Consider the following 24,314-nt stretch of genomic DNA (forward strand, 5'->3'; position numbering starts at 1 on the left):
ATTATTATTGTGGTATTTAGTTAAGAAAATAGATGTCCAATGAACCCCTAGCCGACCAAGATGGCCGATCCTCCTGAGATAGAACATAGGTGAAAATTGCAAGTTTTACCTGGTGTTTTGAAAACTGTTATGAATAGATAAAATTTGACAAGGTAAATATGCTCCGATTGTTGAGCGCTACCAATTCTTTTGACGTCAAAACTGCCAGGTGACTTCTTATATGAGGTATTGCTCTTAAGAGACAAATGTCCAATATTGTTTCATTTGTGCATTTGTATCTTGAATATTATCAAAGCTACAAAGTAACTATACGTTTGGAAAATTATAAGCAAGATAAGGTCTACGCTTAAATCGTCAATCAACTCATAATTAGATTTATTGCCCTTGGATGACGATGTTTACAATTATCTTTTATGCATTTTTGCCTCATATATAAAAAGTTATAAGAAATGGGTAGAATCTTAATTCAACAAAATTGATCAACAATTTTTCGTAAGTTATGTCTTTAATCAAAACAGGGTTTATTAAAAAGACCGCTAAATGTGTCCATAAAAATAGTTATACATGTATGTCAATTTTGGGGCTTTTTATATCTTGCTGTTCGATGTGAGTCAGGGCTCATGTTGAAGACCATACTTTGACGTATAATGATTTTACTAATAGTGATTTAGATGGAGAGTTGTCTCATTGGCACCCATACCACATCTTCTTTTGTCTAATATGTATTTCATCTTTGAACGTCGAAAAAATCAGAAAGCAGTTGGTATCGTAACCATGACAAAAACAGAAGTACTCGTTTTTACCGATTTTCTATCTGTAGAGACCATCAACATCGGTTTGAAGTTATGGGGTTTAATTAATTAAAAAAAGGGGTGAATTTTCAGCAGTTTTCGTGAAACTTTGGTAAATTGTTTATTTCTATTGACGTACATGTAAGCTCCCTTTCGATTTTTATAAATTTTCGATTTTACGTTTCAGAGTTATATGATTTCATTCATAAAAAGGAGATATATCGCAGTTTTCGGACAATGCTTTGAATAGTTATCATTGAACTTGGGGGATTGGTTTATATCTATTAAGATACCATCCCTTTAGATTTTCATGAATTTCTTATACGACAGTGATACGTTATTGATCTTTATTCTTTGAAATAGGGACGGGCGTATCATGCTCTCATGGTGTAGCTGTTTATTCTCCTCAGTTGAAGTATATGATAGACAGATTTCATATCGGATGTATTACATTTGATGTATGTCATTCGGCTGTCAACTTTTCACTTTTTGATTATATGATATAAAAAATTACATGTGATAATCTGATATATATAGTATTCAATGTAAAGTTGTTTAAAAATATCCGAATAAATGGGTTAAAATTTAAAAAATATCACAGGCAAAATAAATGAAGGTTTTGTAGAGATATAATATCTTAAATAAAACGTTATGATTTAATGGATTTGAACGAAACTAAGAATTATCTTTTCAGATTTGACATGTACACATTAAAAGGGAAGACAATTTTGATAATATTGTGAGTTGTAGTTTCTTATGGACATGTATTAAAGACAAACAAAGAAACTATTCATTATAATTAATTGAAATTTGAATGTAAGAAATTCCACAACACATAGTACAAGATATCGGTAATTTTTTTTATTAAATCATTTATTAAAATTGCGACTAAAACCACATTACATAACTTAAAATAAACGTTACTTTATTTGTAGGGATTTAATTTTCTCGGAGACATTGATATGATTTCAGAGAATGTTTTCGATTGCGTCATCTAAAGGTCGATGTTTGAAACTTACACCAACTAATTATTTCATTTGTCTTATAAAATTTGCTAGGATTTCTTAAAATTGGTATTCAAATATATATATATGCTTGTTTAAGAAGGCATATTTGTTATTGACGCAAATAGCGTGATATTTTAATACAAGTAAATCGCAAGGTATATATCTGTGAATGAAGTAGAGAATAACTGTGGTATAAAAAGCAAGTTTTGTCTGATTTTGTATAGAATGAAAAAATCACATGTAATATTTATGTGACTGTTAATAATGGAAATACATAAAAAAAAAACCAATAATGTGTCCATAGTACACTAATGCCCCACTTGCACTATCATTTTTATGTTCAATGTACCGTGAAATTGGGAATACAAACTCTAATTTGGCATACTAAGTTTCAATTTGATTGGACTTCAACTTCATCAAAAACTACCTCGATCAAAAACTTTAACTTGAAGCGGGACAGACGGACAAACGAATAAACGAACGAACGGACGGACGAACGGACCCACAGACCAGAACACATAATGCCCCTCTACTATCGTGGGTGGGGCATAAAAATCAATACCTAATCGTGACAATTCTACCTTTAAATACAATATTATCTAATTATTGCTAGTTTATATATATATATTAAAATCCTGTATTTCTAATTCATACAAACGAAACAAACACTGAATACACAATGCACTAAACAGTAATAAATACAGAATTTAATACAATTGAAAATAAATCAAAAATTAAAATTCACTTCATACAAGAGGATAGAGGGCATCGGTTGCTATTGCACATTGGTTGTTTTTATTCCGTGACATTTTGATGTATCCATCCATTCCCCAGAACGCACTCCAACTGTAAGAAAAAAGGAAATTGTACAGTTAGTGTTTGTATTAATTAATAGATAGTGTACTTCTAGAATAACAACAGGGTGACAAGCATAATAAATCTGTGCTTATTTTGAATTTTAAATATTTGTTTTTCATATAGAAAACATGTTACTTGAGTATATATACACTTCTTCCGTGTGCCGAAAATACAGCGCATTCCTGTTATAATGTTTTCCAATTGTACTGGCTATCAAATTGCGAGCATTATGCTGCCGTATCCTATGATAAGATACGGATAATGTTTTCTAACTTATAGTTTGTTACATTAATCAATGTATTTCATATGTCTGGTCTGATCTTTATCATCAGATGACATTTCCGTATTTTGTTTTTCCCTTAACGAGAAGACTACTATAATTTCACTCACTAGAGGAAATGTATCACTTCACAATACCTTGGCTACATAAAAAGACCAGATAAAAATGACAAAGAGTACATTATAACAATGTTTACCTGTTTTTCACCAACCAGTATTCCTGACCATTCTCCGTCCCATATCCAACAACCAATACACCATGGTTGTAAGTCACTGAGCTACAAGTTGGATCGTCAAATATACCTAAAAATAAAAATGAATAATCTTTAGAAAAGAGATATTCGTATAGATTGCTAAACAAATATTTCAAATACTACTTGAAACACACATTAATGAAAGGTTATATATGCAAATTCCCTGAAAATAATATACAATGGTGGCAGTCGACAGTTTTCTACTCTTTTGTCGGGTTGTCTTATTGACACATTCCCTATTTCCAGTCTCAATTTTTTTAACATTATTAAAAAATCATTTAAAATATAATACAGAATTTGACAAATTGTTACTGTTGTAACGTGTACCCGGGCGAGGACGTTCTAATATTTTTATCCTCGGGTTCGAACCAGTTTCCTTGGATTTTAGCAGCGATAACAGTTTATTCTATACTACCAAAAATAAAACAGATACTACTTATAATGAATTTCAATATCTATAAACTTAACCCGAACCTGGTACATTAAAACAGTTTAAAACCTTTTAAATTTTGATATTGTTTTGAATCAAATGTTTTCAACTGTAGGCTGAAAGCTAAATGAATGGAACTGGGTAGAAACCTGAATATATGGAACTGGTCTGAAACCTAAATGAATGGAATTTGGCTGAAATCTAAATGTATGGCACCTATTACAAAACAAATGTATGAACCAAATCTGAACTATGTAAACTCTCATCTATGAATTTATTTATTAAACAAATATGTCTATAACTGTCGGAACAACAGGGTAGCACTTAGACGTGATTTATTGTCAGTAAAGTCACTGCAAAACTGTAGCACCAGCCCCGTTTGGGAATTTGTACCGAACCCGCTATCTATATTATACCAGCAGGTTTTAAACACTACCAATTTTTTAACTATTGCTGCTACTCGTTTAAAACTTTTTACTTTCCTACTTTTCCGATGTGCACTTCATACTGTACAAATGGCAACATTACGACGATGGAACTTTTTAACGACATTGACAGGCTAGTATACAACCCTTGCACGGTCGGTCATGAGAAGCTACCTTCTATTTAAGTTCTGCTTCTGACACTACTTACTTCGGTTTTAAGATCTAATATTACTCTGCAAGACAGTTTATACAATGATAACACGTACCAAACTACCTCAAATGAAGAGACATGCATCATTGGCTCAAGAAATATAAGTATGAGTTATTAATTGATCTATATATATTTGTATATACCTGATCTGTAGAACTGAAAAGGTCGCTTTACGTCAACTCCGACAGCTATTGGTCCCACAGTGGCTACTGCAGACTGTAGGGCCTTCTCATCTCCAGATTCAATGTTAGTAAATCCTTTGGCTGTAGCTCCAACATCATTCTCCTTAAATCTACAATTGTCATCCTGGAAATGTAACACTTTTTGATTGTACTACCATTACACAATGTTTAATTGAGGGATGCTCAAGTACCCCATTGAATAGGTGAGACCATCGCCCAAAATCAATAACAAATAGATAATGAATTGGATAAAAAAAAATACACCAGAGATTTTCAAGATTAGTTTTTTACATGTATTCTAAATATAAAGAATCCTAAATATGTCCTTTTAAACTAACCGTAGCTTCATAAGGATAAGACGATTCAGTGTCTATACCTCCATTGTCTTTAATGTATTGATATGCTTTAGACACATACCCGCCATGGCACCCTTTGTTACCTACAGTTAGAAAATGCAGAATAATGAATTTTATAGAAAATGTTATAATTGGGTTCGTATTGATTATTCTTTAGTTTTCTATGTTGTGTCACGTGTACTGTTGTTTGTCTGTTTGTCTTTTTCTTTTTTAGCCATGGAGTTGTTTATTTTCGATTTATGAGTTTGACTGTCCCTCTTGTATCTTCGTCCCTCTTTTATATAATTAGATACAATCAATAACACATTAAGATTGAATTTTATTATGACACTAATCTAAACTTTAAAATTTGATTATTGTAATGATTGCTTAACTCTTTAAATGATTTATAATCCAGTGGTAAATATTATAAGTTGTTTAATGAGTCCCGTTAATTTAGATGCGATCTTTGAGGTTATGAGTATTGTTGTTTTACTATTTTAAATTATAAAGGGATGAGGTATTGATTGATTGATTGATTGACTGATTGAATGATTTAATATCCGGCGGGAAATTGTTATATTTTGTTTATTGAGCCCGTAAATTTAGAAACGATACATGTAAACAGATTGAACATTTAAAAAAAAAAAACATATTTTTAAAAGTTACATATTAAACAGTCTTTAAGTAAACTCTTGAACTCGTGGCCATTTTCGTACTAACATTAATTTCAGTTTTGAAAATGAAAGCATAAATACCTATAAATGTATATTGCTACATGTATATTTGTGCTTTTAAGAATACTCTGTAGTTTTGGAAATTGTGATTTATATATTAATTTCAATTGGCTCTGATCTAGCCGTCAGTAACGGCGAATGGTCATATATGGGTGTTTAGTGTCTTTATTTAAAGTTTATGTCTTCTTGGATTGCCTCGTACCGATCTATTAAGTAAGGCAAATTGCAACTAATTTAATTTTCTAATAAAAAAATATGTTGTGCCATTGAAGACCTGTTGGTGACATTCTGCTGTTGTCTTGTCTCTATGGTCGGGTTGTTGCTTTTTGACACATTCCCCATTTCCATTCTTAATTTCATTTTTATTATAAATCATTTCCGTCGTTAGGGTGACTGGTATTGAAACATGGTCAATCTTGGTTATCTTCCGACTGGCAGTAACACCCTAATACCAAAGTTAGAGCACTTGTTTGCCTATGCGGGATGATGAAGTACGCATTTACGTCCGATCTGAATGTGAAAGTCTCATCAGATGCATTGTTAAAAGTGAGTGTTAAGCTCTTCGCACGTTGAAGACCATTACATCAACTATTTACAGTATCCGTAGGTGGCCATTTTGCAAGGCATTTTATCTACCCCTATCCCTCCAACTAAAATGTATATATGCTCCCATTCAAATGCATTGATCATCAGAAAAAAGGGTGTTCAAACCACCGACCCCCCACCTCCACTGGATCCGCCAATGATCTCGAACGACCTTTGTTACTCGAGTACCAACCTATTGGATGCATTGTTAATTTGTTTTTGTCCTAAACACAAACGACATAGTTTCCACTGGACAAAAAGTTCAGGGAAGATGTCTATCATGTTTTAAGGTCTGTGGACATCGGATTTGTATAATTGTTTAATTGTCAAGGAATTTACACAGATGATTACAGTTTAATCCTACATGTATGACTTACCATCAGACAGAATTAAGTCCAAGATAAGGTTTAACTTACGTGGTGTAGAAATCTAACAAATATATGCAAATGTCATATTAGTTACGTTTTATACTAGATCCAGGAGCCTGTACTTTCGGTATTTTTTTTGTTGTTGTTGGTTGCTGTCTGTCACAATTTTGTCCGTTTATTGTTACATTAAATATCATTCCCTTCGGTTGTTTTAATACTTAATATTTCAAATTTTGTTATTCCTAAGCTTTTTAAAGTTGACTCTACATTCTGATAATGTTATCGTTGTTGAAGACAATTGTGGTGGTGTGACCATATTAGCCTCGTCTTAAAACTTTAGTTTTGGGGTTTTAACTAGCTTAGAAATAAAAACACGTCTTACGTTACGACATTTAATAAAAGAGAGTGTAAAACAAAAAAGTAGTTTCCGGACATCACTTGTACAATTCCGTAAAAACATATGTAACTTAATGACACATATATAAAACATACATGTATATATATATATTCTAAATGTGTAAGAGTGCCCTGTTTGTTTTACCTATTTGTTCTTTTTCTATTGGTTTGTTATTGGGGATCCTATACCATCTCATTAGTTTTATAAAACTTACCGTAATTAGAAGAACAATCAACGAGATTCTGCTCCGACAACGACACAAGTTTTCCGGTCTTTCTGAAATGTTGACCTTCCAATGAACCCGTGGCTGCAAAAGACCAGCATGATCCACAATGTCCCTGAAAAAAAGAGATGCACACGTGATAAGATTTTTTTTTTATTCTATTTCAATACACAACAAGAATGTGCCCCTAGTACACGGATGCCCCATCCGCACTAACATTTTCTATGTTCAGTGGACCGTGAAAATGGGGTAAAATTTTACATTTTGGCATTACAGTTAGAAAGATCATATCATAGGGAACATGTGCACTAAGTTTCAAGTTGATTGGACTTCAACTTCATCAAAAACCACCTCGACCAAAAACTGTAACTAAAAACTTTAATCTGAAGCGGGACAGACGAACGGACGAACGGACGAACGAACGAGGGAACGGTACAACGAACGGACGGATGGACGAACGGACGCACAGACCAGAAAACATAATGTCCCAAAATGGGGCATAAAAATACGACTAGCACTCATGACATGACACCCTTTCTTGTCAAAATTAAACATTGCCGGAACATTCTTTATAAACAATAGTCACTTTGAGTCATGTGTACGGTGGCAGAATGCGGCCATGAAAGAAAAAAAAATATGTTGTTCCCTCAAGATACTATGTCGTTCCATCAAGATGATATGTCGTTCCCACAAGATAGTTATCTCGTTCCCTCAAGATACTTTGTCGTTCCAACAAGTTAGTTATCTCGTTCCCGCAAGATACTATGTCGTTCCCACAAGATAGTTATATCGTTCCCTCAAGATGCTATGTCGTTCCTACAAGATACTATGTCGTTCCCACAAGATAGTTATCTCGTTCCTACAAGATAGTTATCGCGTTCTCTCAAGATGCTATGTCGTTCCCTCAAGATACTTTGTTGTTCCCTCAAGATGATATGCCGTTCCCTCAAGATACTATGTTGTTCCCTCATATTAATATAATTGTATTGCTATGTTGAAGGAACGATATAACTATCTCGTGGGAACGACATATCATCTTGAGGGAAACACATAGTATCTTGAGGGAACGAAATGCTATCTTGAGGGAACGAAATGATATCTTGAGGGAACGACATATCATCTTGAGGGAACGCGATAACTATCTTCTGGGAACGACATAGTATCTTGATGGAATAGGATAACTATCTTGGAGGAACAACATAACATCTTGAGGGAACAATATAACATCTTGAGGGAACAACATAACATCTTGAGGGAACGAATAAGTATCTTAAGAGAGCGACATATCATCTTGAGGGAACAACATAGTATCTTGAGGGAACGACATAACATCTTGAGGGAACGTGGTAACTATATTGTAGGAACGCGATAACTATCTTGTAGGAACGAGATAACTATCTTGTAGGAACGACATAGTATCTTGTAGGAACGACATAGCATCTTGAGGTCACGAGATAACTATCTTGTGGGAACGAGATAACTATCTTGTGGGAACGACATAGCATCTTGAGGGAACGACATAGTATCTGAAGGGAACAACATATTTTTTTTTTTCATGGCCGCATTCTGCCACCGCACTACCATGTGTATGCTTTTAAAAAAAGTGCATGTTTAAAAAATAATGGTTTGTGTATCGGAAAATGTCTTGAAAATCAATGTGAGATATCGTGATTTATTTGTGGCGAAATTTTATATATTTGTATATTTTTATATATGTATGGAAAACAATGATAATTGATACCTGATTTTTCACTGGTGTGACGTATCCTTGTTTCCTCCAGTCAACTTCCTCAGGAGTATTGACATTACTCGGTGGGAGGTATGTAGACCCGTCTAATGAACTGTTGTTTCCGTATTGTGTCATCATTTGGCTTACTTCATCTAAAGACTAAACAGGTGTTCAAATTAATTAATGGGATGTCAAGAGGTCTTTTGTCCAGCCACATATATTTTAGCACTTCTGTTTTCCCCATTCTTTTCAAAACACTGACAGTTGTAGATATAATTTTCATAAACTTATTGCTCAATTTTGAATATTTTATTATTATATTTAAGGAATGACTGTAATATTTTTTCTGTCTATAAAGAAATAACATAAACAATTTGTTGCACACTGAATAACGCGCGTAGCGGGTTATTTAACAGTGTGCACCACATTTTTTTTGTTATTTCGAATAGACAGAAAAAATATTACAGTCATTTCTTATAATTTTATTTTAAATTCCATTTTAAACCGTAAAAAACCTTGAAAAAACGTTGATGACGTCACGGTCACATGACTAAATTATGTCTATGGTCTGATAACAAAATAACGTCAGCCAATCAGAAGACGCGTTACATCCAAAATTAAATTATTTTCATATATCAACAAAAAAAGGCAAATACTAACAATCAACTATGGTGCAATTCATTGGCCATATTCTTTAAACCAAAACATTCGAACCAACCAGAACTCATGATAGTACAAATTTAACTTGAGCAGTGATGTTTTACCTTTTTGAAAACAAATGCGTTTTTAAGAAAAGAAACAATTACCATATCAGCGAGATGATTAATTCCAAGCCAGAAGCTATGTTCGCCTCTATCTGCCGCCATATTGTGGTGTTCTATAAAACGAACATTATCCTCCCATATCTGGCGTCTGTAATGAAGAAAAACAAAAGACAGATGAAAAAATGTATTGAATACACAAGATTTAGCTTAAGATATTACCATCTGTTTTCTCGTGAACGCATTTAAGATTTAGTACATTCGATATGAAATCTTTCTGTCATATGCCTCAACAGAGTAGAACAATATTTTAATATGGACGAATCGACAAAACAAATAATTCAACAATATACATAACGAACACTGTTTGGAAAAGTCAACTTTTTTTTAAAGTAACTTTCTAAATTATGTTTAAAACTTTTAAAAATGCATTTAGTTAATATTTGTTTTCCATTACTTTACACCATATACTTTCTAGTATCCAAATAATTGTATAATATTTTGTAATGTTTGTCCCTGGAAACGTAGCAATGAGGTGTATTTTCCGGAATTTGTAGAGTATCACCGGAATGCTATGCGATAACGTTATGGAAAGGCATGTGATAACAATCGAAGCATGTGATAAACTTTTCGTATCAGCCCGATAAGCATCAATTAAAAAAATATGGAGTTACGTTAATTTAATGTTATTATCATACAGTAAAAATCATATGTTATTTAGTCTAAATATATGATAAATAAACATATCAACCCTTTTGTAGCAGTATGTATTTATATAATTATATAAGTGTATTTTCAGTGAAAAGGGGTTATTTCAAAATTCAATTTGTCTAGTTCTTTAATTATATAACTTATTGAATAACATCTGGATGTGAGACTTATCCCAATACGCAGAAATTTTGAATTAATATTAGACATAAATTTGCGCTGAACAAGTTTTCTTTTTACACTTATTCTGGCATTTATGTTCCTTATTTTCTCTTGTTTGTAACTAGTTTTTTATCTACGATTTATGCAGCCATAATATTCCATACTCACCTATTCAAATCTTCAACATTATCTGAATATATTTTGTTGTAAGATGTCTTGAACAGTTCCCATTCATTGTCGAGGTCTGATGGTGTGAATACCAATGACCCAGCTAGAGCATGTCCAACACATACTAATGTCAAAAATAGTTTTATCTGCAAATGAGTAAATATAAAAAAGAAGATGTACTGGTATGATTGCCAATGAGACAACCCTCCACAAGAGACCAAATGACTCAGGAATTAACAACTGTAAGTCATCGTACGGTCTTTAACAATGAGCAAAGTCCCATACCGCTTAGTCAGCTATAATATAGCCCGACATGACAATTGAAAAACAATTCAAACTAGAAAACTAACGGCTTAATTTATGTACAAAAATGAACGAAAGACAAATATGTCACACATCAACAAAGGACAACCGCTCAATTACAGACTCCTGACCCGGGAAAGGCACATACATACAGAATGTGGCGGGGTTGAACATGTTAACTGGACAGGCACATACATACAGAATGTGGCGGGGTTGAACATTTTAACTGGACAGGCACATACATACAGAATGTGGCGGGGTTAAACATGTGATTACAGACTCTTGACTCGGGACAGGCACATACATACAGAATGTGGCGGGGTTAAACATGTGATTACAGACTCCTGACTCGGGACAGGCACATACATACAGAATGTGGCGGGTAAAACATGTGATTACAGACTCCTGACTCGGGACAGGCACATACATACAGAATGTTGCGCGTTGAACATGTGATTACAGACTCCTGACTCGGGACAGGCACATACATACAGAATGTGGCGGGTTGAACATGTGATTACAGACTCCTGACTCGGGACAGGCACATACATACAGAATGTGGCGGGGTTAAACATGTGATTACAGACTCCTGACTCGGGACAGGCACATACATACAGAATGTGGCGGGGTTAAACATGTGATTACAGACTCCTGACTCGGGACAGGCACATACATACAGAATGTGGCGGGTTGAACATGTGATAAAGGACTCCTGACTCGGGAAAGGCACATACATACAGAATGTGGTGGGGTTAAACATGTGATTACAGACTCCTGATTCGAGACAGGCACATACATACAGAATGTGGTGGGATTAAACATGTGATTACAGACTCCTGACTCGGGACAGGCACATACATACAGAATGTGGCGGGTTGAACATGTGATTACAGACTCCTGACTCGGGAAAGGCACATACATACAGAATGTGGTGGGGTTAAACATGTGATTACAGACTCCTGACTCGAGACAGGCACATACATACAGAATGTGGCGGGGTTAAACATTTGATTACAAACTCCTGACTCGGGACAGGCACATACATACAAACACAATGAAAGTCCCAACTATGTACTGGCTTCCGAAGCTGCACAAAAAACCTTACAAATATAGATTTATTTCATCTTCTAGCCATTGTTCAACTACTAAATTGTCTGTTTTACTTACTAGTACACTTGGTACAATAAAAAACCTGATAATAAATTTTTCAAATAAGGCCTTTGAAAATAGTGGAATTAATTACTTTTGGAGTGTCAAAAACTCGTTGGAAGTACTTGATAAATTGCATGCATATATTGGTGATTTTGAATCTGTTCAAAGTTTTGATTTTTCTACCCTATATACCACTTTGCCTCATATTCTTATTAAGAAAAAATTCACATCCCTAATTAACTGGGCATTTAAAAAGTCGGAATGCGAGTACATATGTTCAAACTCTTTTAGATCATTTTTTAGTAGCAATAAACAAAAGAACTATGTCAATTGGACATGCTTTGATACTATTTATGCACTTGAATTTTTACTTGATAACATTTTTGTTCGCTTTGGAGATTCCGTATATCGTCAAGTTATTGGAATTCCAATGGGGACTAACTGTGCACCACTTATTGCGGACCTGTTTTTGTATTGTTATGAGTTACAATTTATGACTAAAATTAGCAAAGACCCATCAAAACAACATTTGATACAAAAATTTAACAATACTTTTAGATATTTGGATGATATATTGGCTCTAAATAATGACGACTTCAGTATGTATACTAAAGAAATTTATCCTGTAGAACTTACTTTAAATAAAGCTAATGATAACAATGACCACTGCCCTTTCCTCGATCTTGATATCTATATCATAAACGGGAAGCTTAATACAAAAATTTATGATAAAAGAGATGATTTTTCATTTCCTATTGTTAATTATCCATTTTTAGATGGTGACGTTCCCTTGTCACCATCTTATGGTGTTTATATATCTCAACTTGTACGATTCGCTCGTGTATGTAACAATGTATTAGATTTTAACGAGAGAAATTTATGTATTACTGAAAAATTATTACACCAGGGTTTTCGATATCACAAACTGGTCAAAACATTTACTAAATTTTATCACCGGTATAAGGAAATAATTCGTAAATATAACTCAACATGCAGACATCTTATACGTTCAGGTATTTCACATCCAAAATTTTATGGAAATATTCTTTATAAAGCACAAAAATGTCAGTATTCTCCTCAGAAACTAACAAAACCTTTAAATAGACTTATTAAAAGGGGATATAGTTACGATACTGTTGTCAGGTCATTAAAGATTGCATATTTTGGCTTTAACATTGATTCACTGATAGGGTCTTTGCATCGGAACTAAACACATTTATTTCTAAAAAAAAAAAAAAAAAAAAAAAAAAAAAAAAAAAAAAAAAAAAAAAAAAAAAAAAAAAAACAGTTGTTGGCATGACACGGGTTATGTTCTTCTCATATATTTTATGATAGTATGATACTAAACCCCTAACGGGAGGGATTGTACCTGATATTCATATGATGAAGACATAATCTTTCAATCAGTTTAATTGAGGTCTGGAGCTGGCATGTCAGTTAACTGCTAGTAGTCTGTTGTTATTTATGTATTATTGTCATTTTATTTATTTTCTTTTGTTACATCTTTTGACATCGGACTCGGACTTCTCTTAAACTGAATTTTAATGTGCGTATTGTTATTCTTTTACTTTTCTACATTGGCTAGAGGTATAGGGGGAGGGTTGAGATCTCATAAACATGTTTAACCCCGCCGCAATTTTGCGCCTGTCCCAAGTCAGGAGCCTCTGGCCTTTGTTAGTCTTGTATGATTTTAAATTTTAGTTTCTTGTGTATAATTCGGAGTTTAGTATGACGTCCATTATCACTGTACTATTATGCATATTTTAGGGGCCAGCTGAAGGACACCTACGGGTGCGGGAATTCTCGCTACATTGAAGACCCATTGGTTGCCTTCGGCTGTTGTTTGCTCTATGGTCGGATGGTTGTCGCTTTGACATATTCACCATTTCCTTTCTCAATTTTAGAATGTGGTGGGGTTAAACATGTGATTACAGACTCTTGACTCGGGAAAGGCACATACATACAGAATGTGGCGGGTTAAACATGTGATTACAGACTCCTGACTCGGGACAAGCACATACATACAGAATGTGGCGGGGTTAAACATGTGATTACAGACTCCTGACTCGGGACAAGCACATACATACAAAATGTGGCGGGGTTAAACATGTGATTACAGACTCCTGTCTCGGGACAGGCACATACATGTACATACAGAATGTGGCGGGTTAAATATGTGATTACAGACTCCTGACTCGGGACAGGCACATACATACATAATGTGGCGGGGTTAAACATGTGATTACAGACTCCTGACTCGGGACAGGCACAAACATACAGAATGTGGCTGGTTAAATATGTGATTACAGACTCCTGACTCGGGACAGGCACATACATACAGAATGAGGCGGAGTTAAACATGTGATTACAGACTCCTGACTCGGGACAGGCACATACATACAGAAAGTGGCGGGTTGAACATGTGATTAGAGACTCCTGACTCGGGAAAGGCACATACATACAGAATGTGGTGGGGTTAAACATGTGATTACAGACTCCTGATTCGAGACAGGCACATACATACAGAATGTGGTGGGATTAAACATGTGATTACAGACTCCTGACTCGGGACAGGCACATACATACAGAATGTGGCGGGTTGAACATGTGATTACAGACTCCTGACTCGGGAAAGGCACATACATATAGAATGTGGTGGGGTTAAACATGTGATTACAGACTCCTGACTCGAGACAGGCACATACATACAGAATGTGGCGGGGTTAAACTTGGATTACAGACTCCTGACTCGGGACAGGCACAAACATACAGAATGTGGCGGGTTGAACATGTGATTACAGACTCCTGACTCGGGACAGGCACATACATACAGAATGTGGCGGGTTGAACATGTGATTACAGACTCCTGACTCGGGAAAGGCACATACATATAGAATGTGGTGGGGTTAAACATGTGATTACAGACTCCTGACTCGAGACAGGCACATACATACAGAATGTGGCGGGGTTAAACATGTGATTACAAACTGCTGACTCGGGACAGGCACATACATACAAAATGTGGTGGGGTTAAACATGTGATTACAGACTCCTGACTCAGGACAAGCACATACATACAGAATGTGGCGGGGTTTAACATGTGATTACAGACTCCTGACTCGGGACAAGCACATACATACAAAATGTGGCGGGGTTAAACATGTGATTACAGACTCCTGACTCGGGACAGGCACATACATACAGAATGTGGCGGGTTAAATATGTGATTACAGACTCCTGACTCGGGACAGGCACATACATACATAATGTGGCGGGGTTAAACTTGGATTACAGACTCCTGACTCGGGACAGGCACAAACATACAGAATGTGGCGGGTTGAACATGTGATTACAGACTCCTGACTCGGGACAGGCACATACATACAAAATGTGGTGGAGTTAAACATGTGATTACAGACTCCTGACTCCGGACAGGCACATACATACAGAAAGTGGCGGGTTAAACATGTGATTACAGACTCCTGACTCGGGACAGGCACATACATACAGAATGTGGCGGGGATAAACATGTGATTACAGACCTCTGACTCGGGACAGGCACATACATACAGAATGTGGCGGGTTAAACATGTGATTACAGACTCCTGACTCGGGACAGGCACATACATACAGAATGTGGCGGGTTGAACATGTGATTACAGACTCCTGACTCGGGACAGGCACATACATACAGAATGTGGCGGGTTGAACATGTGATTACAGACTCCTGACTCGGAACAGGCACATACATACAGAATGTGGCGGGGTTAAACATGTGATTACAGACTCCTGACTCGGGACAGGCACATACATGCAGAATGTGGCGGGTTGAACATGTGATTACAGACTCCTGACTCGGGACAGGCACATACATACAGAATGTGGTGGGGTTAGACATGTGATTACAGACTCCTGACTCGGGACAGGCACATACATACAGAATGCGGCGGGTTGAACATGTGATTACAGACTCCTGACTCAGGACAGGCACATACATACAGAATGTGGTGGGGTTAAACATGTGATTACAGACTCCTGACTCGGGACAGGCACATACATACAGAATGTTGCGGGGTTAAACATGTGATTACAGACTCCTGACTCGGGACAGGCACATACATACAGAATGTGGCGGGTTGAACATGTGATTACAGACTCCTGACTCGGGACAGGCACATACATACAGAATGTGGTGGGGTTAAACATGTGATTACAGACTCCTGACTCGGGACAGGCACATACATACAGAATGCGGCGGGTTGAACATGTGATTACAGACTCCTGACTCGGGACAGGCACATACATGCAGAATGTGGTGGGGTTAAACATGTTATTACAGACTCCTGACTCGGGACAGGCACATACATACAGAATATGGCGGGGTTAAACATGTGATTACAGACTCCTGACTCGGGACAGGCACATACATACAGAATGTGGCGGGTTAAATATGTGATTACAGACTCCTGACTCGGGACAGGCACATACATACATAATGTGGCGGGGTTAAACTTGGATTACAGACTCCTGACTCGGGACAGGCACAAACATACAGAATGTGGCGGGTTGAACATGTGATTACAGACTCCTGACTCGGGACAGGCACATACATACAGAATGTGGTGGAGTTAAACATGTGATTACAGACTCCTGACTCCGGACAGGCACATACATACAGAAAGTGGCGGGTTAAACATGTGATTACAGACTCCTGACTCGGGACAGGCACATACATACAGAATGTGGCGGGGATAAACATGTGATTACAGACCTCTGACTCGGGACAGGCACATACATACAGAATGTGGCGGGTTAAACATGTGATTACAGACTCCTGACTCGGGACAGGCACATACATACAGAATGTGGCGGGTTGAACATGTGATTACAGACTCCTGACTCGGGACAGGCACATACATACAGAATGTGGCGGGTTGAACATGTGATTACAGACTCCTGACTGGGAACAGGCACATACATACAGAATGTGGCGGGGTTAAACATGTGATTACAGACTCCTGACTCGGGACAGGCACATACATACAGAATGTGGCGGGTTGAACATGTGATTACAGACTCCTGACTCGGGACAGGCACATACATACAGAATGTGGTGGGGTTAAACATGTGATTACAGACTCCTGACTCGGGACAGGCACATACATACAGAATGTGGCGGGTTGAACATGTGATTACAGACTCCTGACTCGGGACAGGCACATACATACAGAATGTGGTGGGGTTAAACATGTGATTACAGACTCCTGACTCGGGACAGGCACATACATGCAGAATGCGGCGGGTTGAACATGTGATTACAGACTCCTGACTCGGGACAGGCACATACATGCAGAATGTGGTGGGGTTAAACATGTTATTACAGACTCCTGACTCGGGACAGGCACATACATACAGAATATGGCGGGGTTAAACATGTGATTACAGACTCCTGACTCGGGACAGGCACATACATACAGAATGTGGTGGGGTTAAACATTTGATTACAGACTCCTGACTCGAGACAGGCACATACATACAGAATGTGGCGGGATTAAACATGTGATTACAGACTCCTGACTCCTGACAAGCACATACATACGGAATGTGGTGGGTTAAACATGTGATAACAGACTCCTGACTCGAGACAGGCACATACATATAGAATGTGGCGGGTTAAACATGTTAACTGGAGAGCAACTGAACAACACACAAACTCTCAGAAAGTATCAAAGAGGTACGGCAATAGACGACAAAGCATAGAATATGTCCCGCCCTAAGTAGGCTCGTGTAAGGACAAAAAGTATCAAAGAGGTACGGCAATAGACGATAAAGTATAGAATATGTCCCGCCCTAAGTAGGCTCGTGTAAGGACAAAAAGTATCAAAGAGGTACGACAATAAACGATAAAGCATAGAATATGTCCCGCCTTAAGTAGGCTCGTGTAAGGACAAAAAGTATCAAAGAGGTAAGACAATAGACGATAAAGTATAGAATATGTCCCGTCCTAAGTAGGCTCGTGTAAGTACAAAAAGTATCAAAGAGGTACGGCAATAGACGATAAAGCATATAATATATCCCGCCCTAAATAGGCTCGTGTAAGGACAAAAAGTATCAAAGAGGTACGACAATAGACAATAAAGCATAGAATATGTCCCGCCCTAAGTAGGCTCGTGTAAGGACAAAAAGTATCAAAGAGGTAAGACAATAGACGATAAAGGATAGAATATGTCCCGCCCTAAGTAAGCTCGTGTAAGGACAAAAAGTATCAAAGAGGTAAGACAATAGACGATAAAGCATAGAATATGTCCCGCCCTAAGTAGGCTCGTGTAAGTACAAAAAGTATCAAAGAGGTACGGCAATAGACGATAAAGCATAGAATATATCCCGCCCTAAGTAGGCTCGTGTAAGGACAAAAAATATCAAAGAGGTACGACAATAGACGATAAAGCATAGAATATGTCCCGCCCTAAGTAGGCTCGTGTAAGGACAAAAAGTATCAAAGAGGTACGGCAATAGACGATAAAGTATAGAATATGTCCCGCCCTAAGTAGGCTCGTGTAAGGACAAAAAGTATCAAAGAGGTAAGACAATAGACGATAAAGCATAGAATATGTCCCGCCCTAAGTAGGCTCGTGTAAGAACAAAAAGTATCAAAGAGGTAAGACAATAGACGATAAAGTATAGAATATGTCCCGCCCTAAGTAGGCTCGTGTAAGGACAAACAGTATCAAAGAGGTAAGACAATAGACGATAAAGCATAGAATATGTCCCGCCCTAAGTAGGCTCGTGTAAGAACAAAAAGTATCAAAGAGGTAAGACAATAAACGATAAAGCATAGAATATGTCCCGACCTAAGTAGGCTCGTGTAAGGACAACAAGTATCAAAGAGGAACGACAATAGACGATAAAGCATAGAATATGTCCCGCTTCTTGTAAGGACAAATCATGCATTAATCAAGAGATTTTCAAAATATAGAGCTTCCTTTCACAAGACCACGGCCGACACTCGGCTAACCGAGAGATTGGTCGGTTAATCTATATTGAGTATGCGGCTATATGGGCGATTGGTCTGTTAATCGGGTTGGTTATACGTCTGTTAAGAGTAAAACGCTTAATTCAATGTCAAACTCTATTAAATATACAGATTTTTGGCATGTTATAAGAACCAAATCAAAAAAAGAAAAGTGTCTGACAAAATGATATTTATCACAGAACATTTTGCACTTGTAAAAACATTTCTTAGTCTGCGCAGTTTTCAGTAAAACTAAAAGGCGTCGCGCAAGTATGTAGTATTTATGCTTATACGCATAGCAATTTTTTTAATAAAAGACGAAACAAACAAATTTAGATATCATTTAAAGGACAAAAAATAGTACTGTGGTTCTAAAAATTAAATTGACATTAGTAAATATTTCATAATTGTAAAATAACGTGAATAATGCCACTTTTTATTGAAAATTATGGGAATAAAGTCTGTTAATGGGTTGGACAATTGAAATTGTGTCAGTTAAGAGTTATTTAGCCACGACAATAATGGTGCTAATAAATAATTTTTAATAATAAAAATTTAAGAATGAGATGTTCCTGAGTAAACAAAAATGACAATACGGTGCCCAGTATTCTAGAAAGAGCATTTTTATTTTGACTTTCTTTGCATTTATTGACTTCAATGTAGCGTGATATGGATTGGCCTCTGAAATATGCATGAACTTTTTATTGACGTTTTCAATTAGCCTTAATTTTTGTGTCTGTTCGAAGTAGCACGTTCTAAAATTCCGACTGAAAGTGTCTTTCTAATACAACACAGGGTACATAACGTGTTCTCGTTCACATATGAATATGATATTTGTCACTGGACGTTAAACACTAATTCATCAGCATCATCCAATTGGTTCTTTTCGTCTATTACTTAATCATATGTTGTTTACAAATCACTCTAAAGAAGTAAACGGAAAGGAGCGAATGCAGCTACATTTGGTTATTTTAAGTTTCAATTCATTTTATTCGGTTTAGTTCCTTTCTACATAAGTGCAGAGAAGAAATACAGTTGTCTATGTTTGCCGGTGAAGTCTATTTCGCGTTTCCGCGATTTTGCCTTTCATATTCTATAGGGCGAAATCGGGAAATCGCGAAAAGGCGAAATCGCGAAGTCGAAAACGCGAAAACGCGAAGTCGAAAACGAGAAATCGGTTTCGCGTTTTCACGTTTTCGTTATATAGAATATGTAAGGCGAAAACGCTAAAGCGCTAAAACGCAAAATGGCATTAACCTGCCACCATAGTTGTCCGCATGTAAACTTCTAGAATTTGTCACCAATATAAGTACATCGCAATCCGTTACTGTTTCAACAGCCATCGGTGTTTCATGTGTGTATTTTTAAACAAGTATTATTTGTCTCTCGGTTTTAGCAATGTATCACTCTCTACTGTCCTTATATATTATTCTTTATTCTGCGTTTCCATCCAGATTCTTGTGTATACCATGAGGGTCCGGATTGGAGGGTATTGTTTATTTCTGTATTCTTAAAATTGTTATGTCATTTTTTTCTTCATTTTATTTATCTTACTCATTATTCTTTCTTTATTTTTCATATTTTGTCATCCCAATATATTTTACTTACTGATGTTTAGTTACTATCTCTGATGTATATACTGGTTACCAATGTAGATGACAAATTGTGTCATTCATGACAATTAAACAGAATCAACATGATATATGCGATCATTCTTGGATGAAATTAGTATTACTTTAATATTACACTTTTTAAACCCATTTTTTTATCAATTTTCAATTTCATGTGTTGTTTCCGTATATGTTATGTTTCATTGCTCATATGTTGTTTTCGTATATTTTAGCCGCTCGTCTTGAGCCTACTCATTTGATCCGATAACACCCCATATAGCAATACAATTATACTTTTATTGCCATTCATTTTAAACTCTTAACAGACCAATTAACAGACCGGGTTTTATACATCCGACCCATTAACAGACCAGGTTTTAAATAAATATTGATTTATGTCACCAAAATACAGATTTTCGTGTAGATTTTTCACACAATGATATCAATATGGTTAACAAACATAATGCCTTTCTTTTTTCGATGTTAAAAATATTGAATGCAAGTAAATTTAACCAATGTGTCATTTTGTGTACATTATATGTGTGTAAAATGTGTATAAATTTATTGATGAGTAACCCGCCTTTTCATTTTATAGATCGTACATCGAAGCTAGAAAAATAATAATTACACCACTGAATTCAGTACATTGAATTGTTTTGTAAGACATTAATACTTTTTATGATGAAAATATATTTAGAAAGTTATACAATGAAACATGCTGAACTTTCAATGATTTTCTCGATAACACCTGATTAACAGACTTTAGCCAACCCGATTAACAGACCAACCGCCGATATAGCCGCATACTCAATATAAAATAACCGACCAATCTCTCGGTTAGCCGAGTGTCGGCCGTGAAGACGCCTAAACAAATTTAGACATATATAATTTGTATAAAATAAAACAGTGTTTTTAGTTTCCTGATTGTATTTGTAAATGACAATATGGTGGGATAACACTTGTGATTAAACTTCCAGTCGATTTCCTATGTAACTCCAACCTAAATATTTATAAAAGAAAGTAATTAGATATGAAATAAAAGATGCTTGATTTAATAATTAGTGGCTACTAACAGTTCAGTGTCAAATAATAAAAAAAAGAAAATCATCCCATACAGTTCCGTATTATTATCATTTAAAGAAACTGCCGAGCTCTTACATAGATAACTTTACTCTCTCCTACACTCTAATATCGATCGCTGCACAACCAAGTAGTAAAATTATGAACAACACACAGGGCTGTTTTCACATAATTTTACAATGGGAGTACGCGTGTTCATATGTCTACCAATCAACAGAACAGAAGTTCCTGAAGTTGACAATTAAATGGTTGAAATTGAGAATGGAATAGGGGACTAGTATGTCAAAGAGACAACAAACCGACCAAAGAGCAGACAACAGACGAATGCAACCAATTGGTCGTCAACGCAGCGAGAAAATTCAGCAACCGGAGGTGGTCCTCAACCACCCGTAATTAAAATTGTGTTCCAGTTCCGTGAAAATGGACGTCACACTGAACTTCAACATATGAATGATCTAAAATTAAAACAAACATACAAGACTAACAAAGGCAAGAGGCTCCTGACTAGGGACAGGTACAACAATGCGGCAAGGTTAACATGTTTATGAGTTCTCAACCCTCCCCTATATCTCTCGCCAATGTAGAAAAGTAAACGCATAACAATACGCACATTAAAATTCAGTTCATAAGGGACGACATCAAAAGATCAATGTAAGATAAAAATCTTAATTCAAATAGTTTGGGGGTGGGGGGGTTGAACTGCTGCAAGATTTGGTTATCCGACATTGATTTTTACATATATCCATATGGGTCAATCAATTTTTCCCAAATTAAGTTAATAGGGGGGTAGCGGGGTCAGTGAAAAAACTATTTGAATTAAGTTTTTTATCCTTCATTGAACTTTTGATGTCGTCCCTAATAAGTCCGAGTCCGATGTCAGATGTAACAAATAAAATATCCATGATGCATAAATTACAATGTATATTAATTTATAAAAACTATTAAATGTCAACCGGTAATTCTGAAGAAAAAAAGCTAAATGTTGTGGATACGATATGTGTGGGTTTTGCTCATAATTGAAGACCGTACTGCGACCTACGTGTATGCTGACATCCACTTTATTAGGTCTATAAAGAGTAATCTAAATGACAACCATATGGTATGGCCTTTAATACGCGTCCTAGGCTCACATTGAACAGCAAGCTATAAGTAAAGGGCCTTACAAATTATTAGTGTGAAACTATTCAAACGGGAAAACCAACGAGCTAATCTATATAAAAAGGAGAGAAACGAGAAACACATATGAACCGCATAAACACACGACAACCACTGAACATCAGATTCCTGGCTTAGGACAGGGGCAAAAATTGCAGCGGGATTAAACGTTATAATGGTACCAGACCTTCTCCCTTTTCTGAAACAGTTACTGTAGTATAACATCACAATCTAGAAAGACGCACTATAAAATATCAAATGGCACGACTTAACTCAATTAAAAAAAAATTAAAAATGCAAGCATTTGTCTCGGACTCGTAGTAAGTCCGAACACTGATTCTTGAACGTGACAGCATAAACGACTACAACCTGTTATAGTAAATTATATTATTTTTTATTTAAAACTCCTGTACATACGGTCGTATTTGTTTCAAGCTGGGGACGATAACTCTTGGCTTATGGTAAGCATGTCACCGAGTTATTAAAATGGTAAATTATCTGTCTATGGAAGAAACGATTTCAGTATTATAACATAGTTTTTATAGGTCCTATACATGTAGCTAGGAAAAGGAGAGGAAAACTATTTAAGTTAACTCATATTTACAAGGAAAAATACATTTGTGTAAACATATTGGCAGTTTTGTTGAATTTAGCAGTAAAATGTATATAGATTTTACATAATATCTTTTAGCAAATTTCTACAATAAAAATTAAAAATTATTGTAATACTTTTTTTAATTAAGTCGATTGAATAAATTGTTACCAAAACGAACATTTTGAGACACGTGATGTTTGTATTTGAACTGTGAAATTCAATTCTTATTTCAAGAACATTTGCATTCTTAATTACCACAATAATATTTTCACAAAATGCCACGTAGACAGCTACGTATCAAAACAAACAAAGAAAACATGCATATGACCTTTACCTTCATTCTGTAACTTTTTTGAATTTTTTGTCCGAAGAGACTTCTTATCTATAAGCTGTCCTATATCAAATGTAACTTGTTTGTGTATTGAATATCATCGCAGTTAACAACAGGAAGAGGGAAGAACTTGTAATTGAACCTTATGATTTCCGTTCGTCGTAATTTTACTTATTTACAATTTCTCGAGACACATTTCCATTTCATAAAAAAAGAAGATGTTGTATGATTTTAAATGAGACAACTCTCCACAAGAGACTAAATGACACAGAAATTAACAACTATAGGTCAACGTACGGTCTTAACAATGTTAAGTTTCAAGTAACGAAATCTTAACGACATTTTTTTTTCATCTTTTCTGTAGATTATTAAAAGAAAACTCGTCAGATAATTTCGAATGGAAATGAGAAATGTGTCAAAGAGACAACAACCCGACAAAAGAACAGAAAACAGCTGAATGCCACCA

General features: G+C 35.9%; 1 protein-coding gene across 1 annotated transcript; it reads right to left on the reverse strand.

The window, feature by feature from the left end:
* Nucleotides 1–1,630: 1,630 nt before the first annotated feature.
* LOC143052789 (cathepsin L-like peptidase) lies at nucleotides 1,631–23,986 on the reverse strand. Its single transcript, XM_076225890.1, has 9 exons — nucleotides 23,852–23,986; nucleotides 10,611–10,756; nucleotides 9,618–9,723; nucleotides 8,824–8,970; nucleotides 7,074–7,197; nucleotides 4,776–4,876; nucleotides 4,399–4,561; nucleotides 3,133–3,238; nucleotides 1,631–2,644 (listed from the first exon to the last, which is right to left on the reverse strand). The coding sequence occupies exons 1-9, from the start codon at nucleotides 23,855–23,857 to the stop codon at nucleotides 2,545–2,547; spliced, it is 999 nt and encodes a 332-aa protein (XP_076082005.1). The 5' UTR covers nucleotides 23,858–23,986; the 3' UTR covers nucleotides 1,631–2,544.
* Between the last annotated feature and the right edge of the window lie 328 nt (nucleotides 23,987–24,314).

Source organism: Mytilus galloprovincialis, chromosome 11 (genome assembly GCF_965363235.1).
Source record: "Mytilus galloprovincialis chromosome 11, xbMytGall1.hap1.1, whole genome shotgun sequence".
In the NCBI taxonomy this organism is placed as follows: domain Eukaryota; kingdom Metazoa; phylum Mollusca; class Bivalvia; order Mytilida; family Mytilidae; genus Mytilus; species Mytilus galloprovincialis.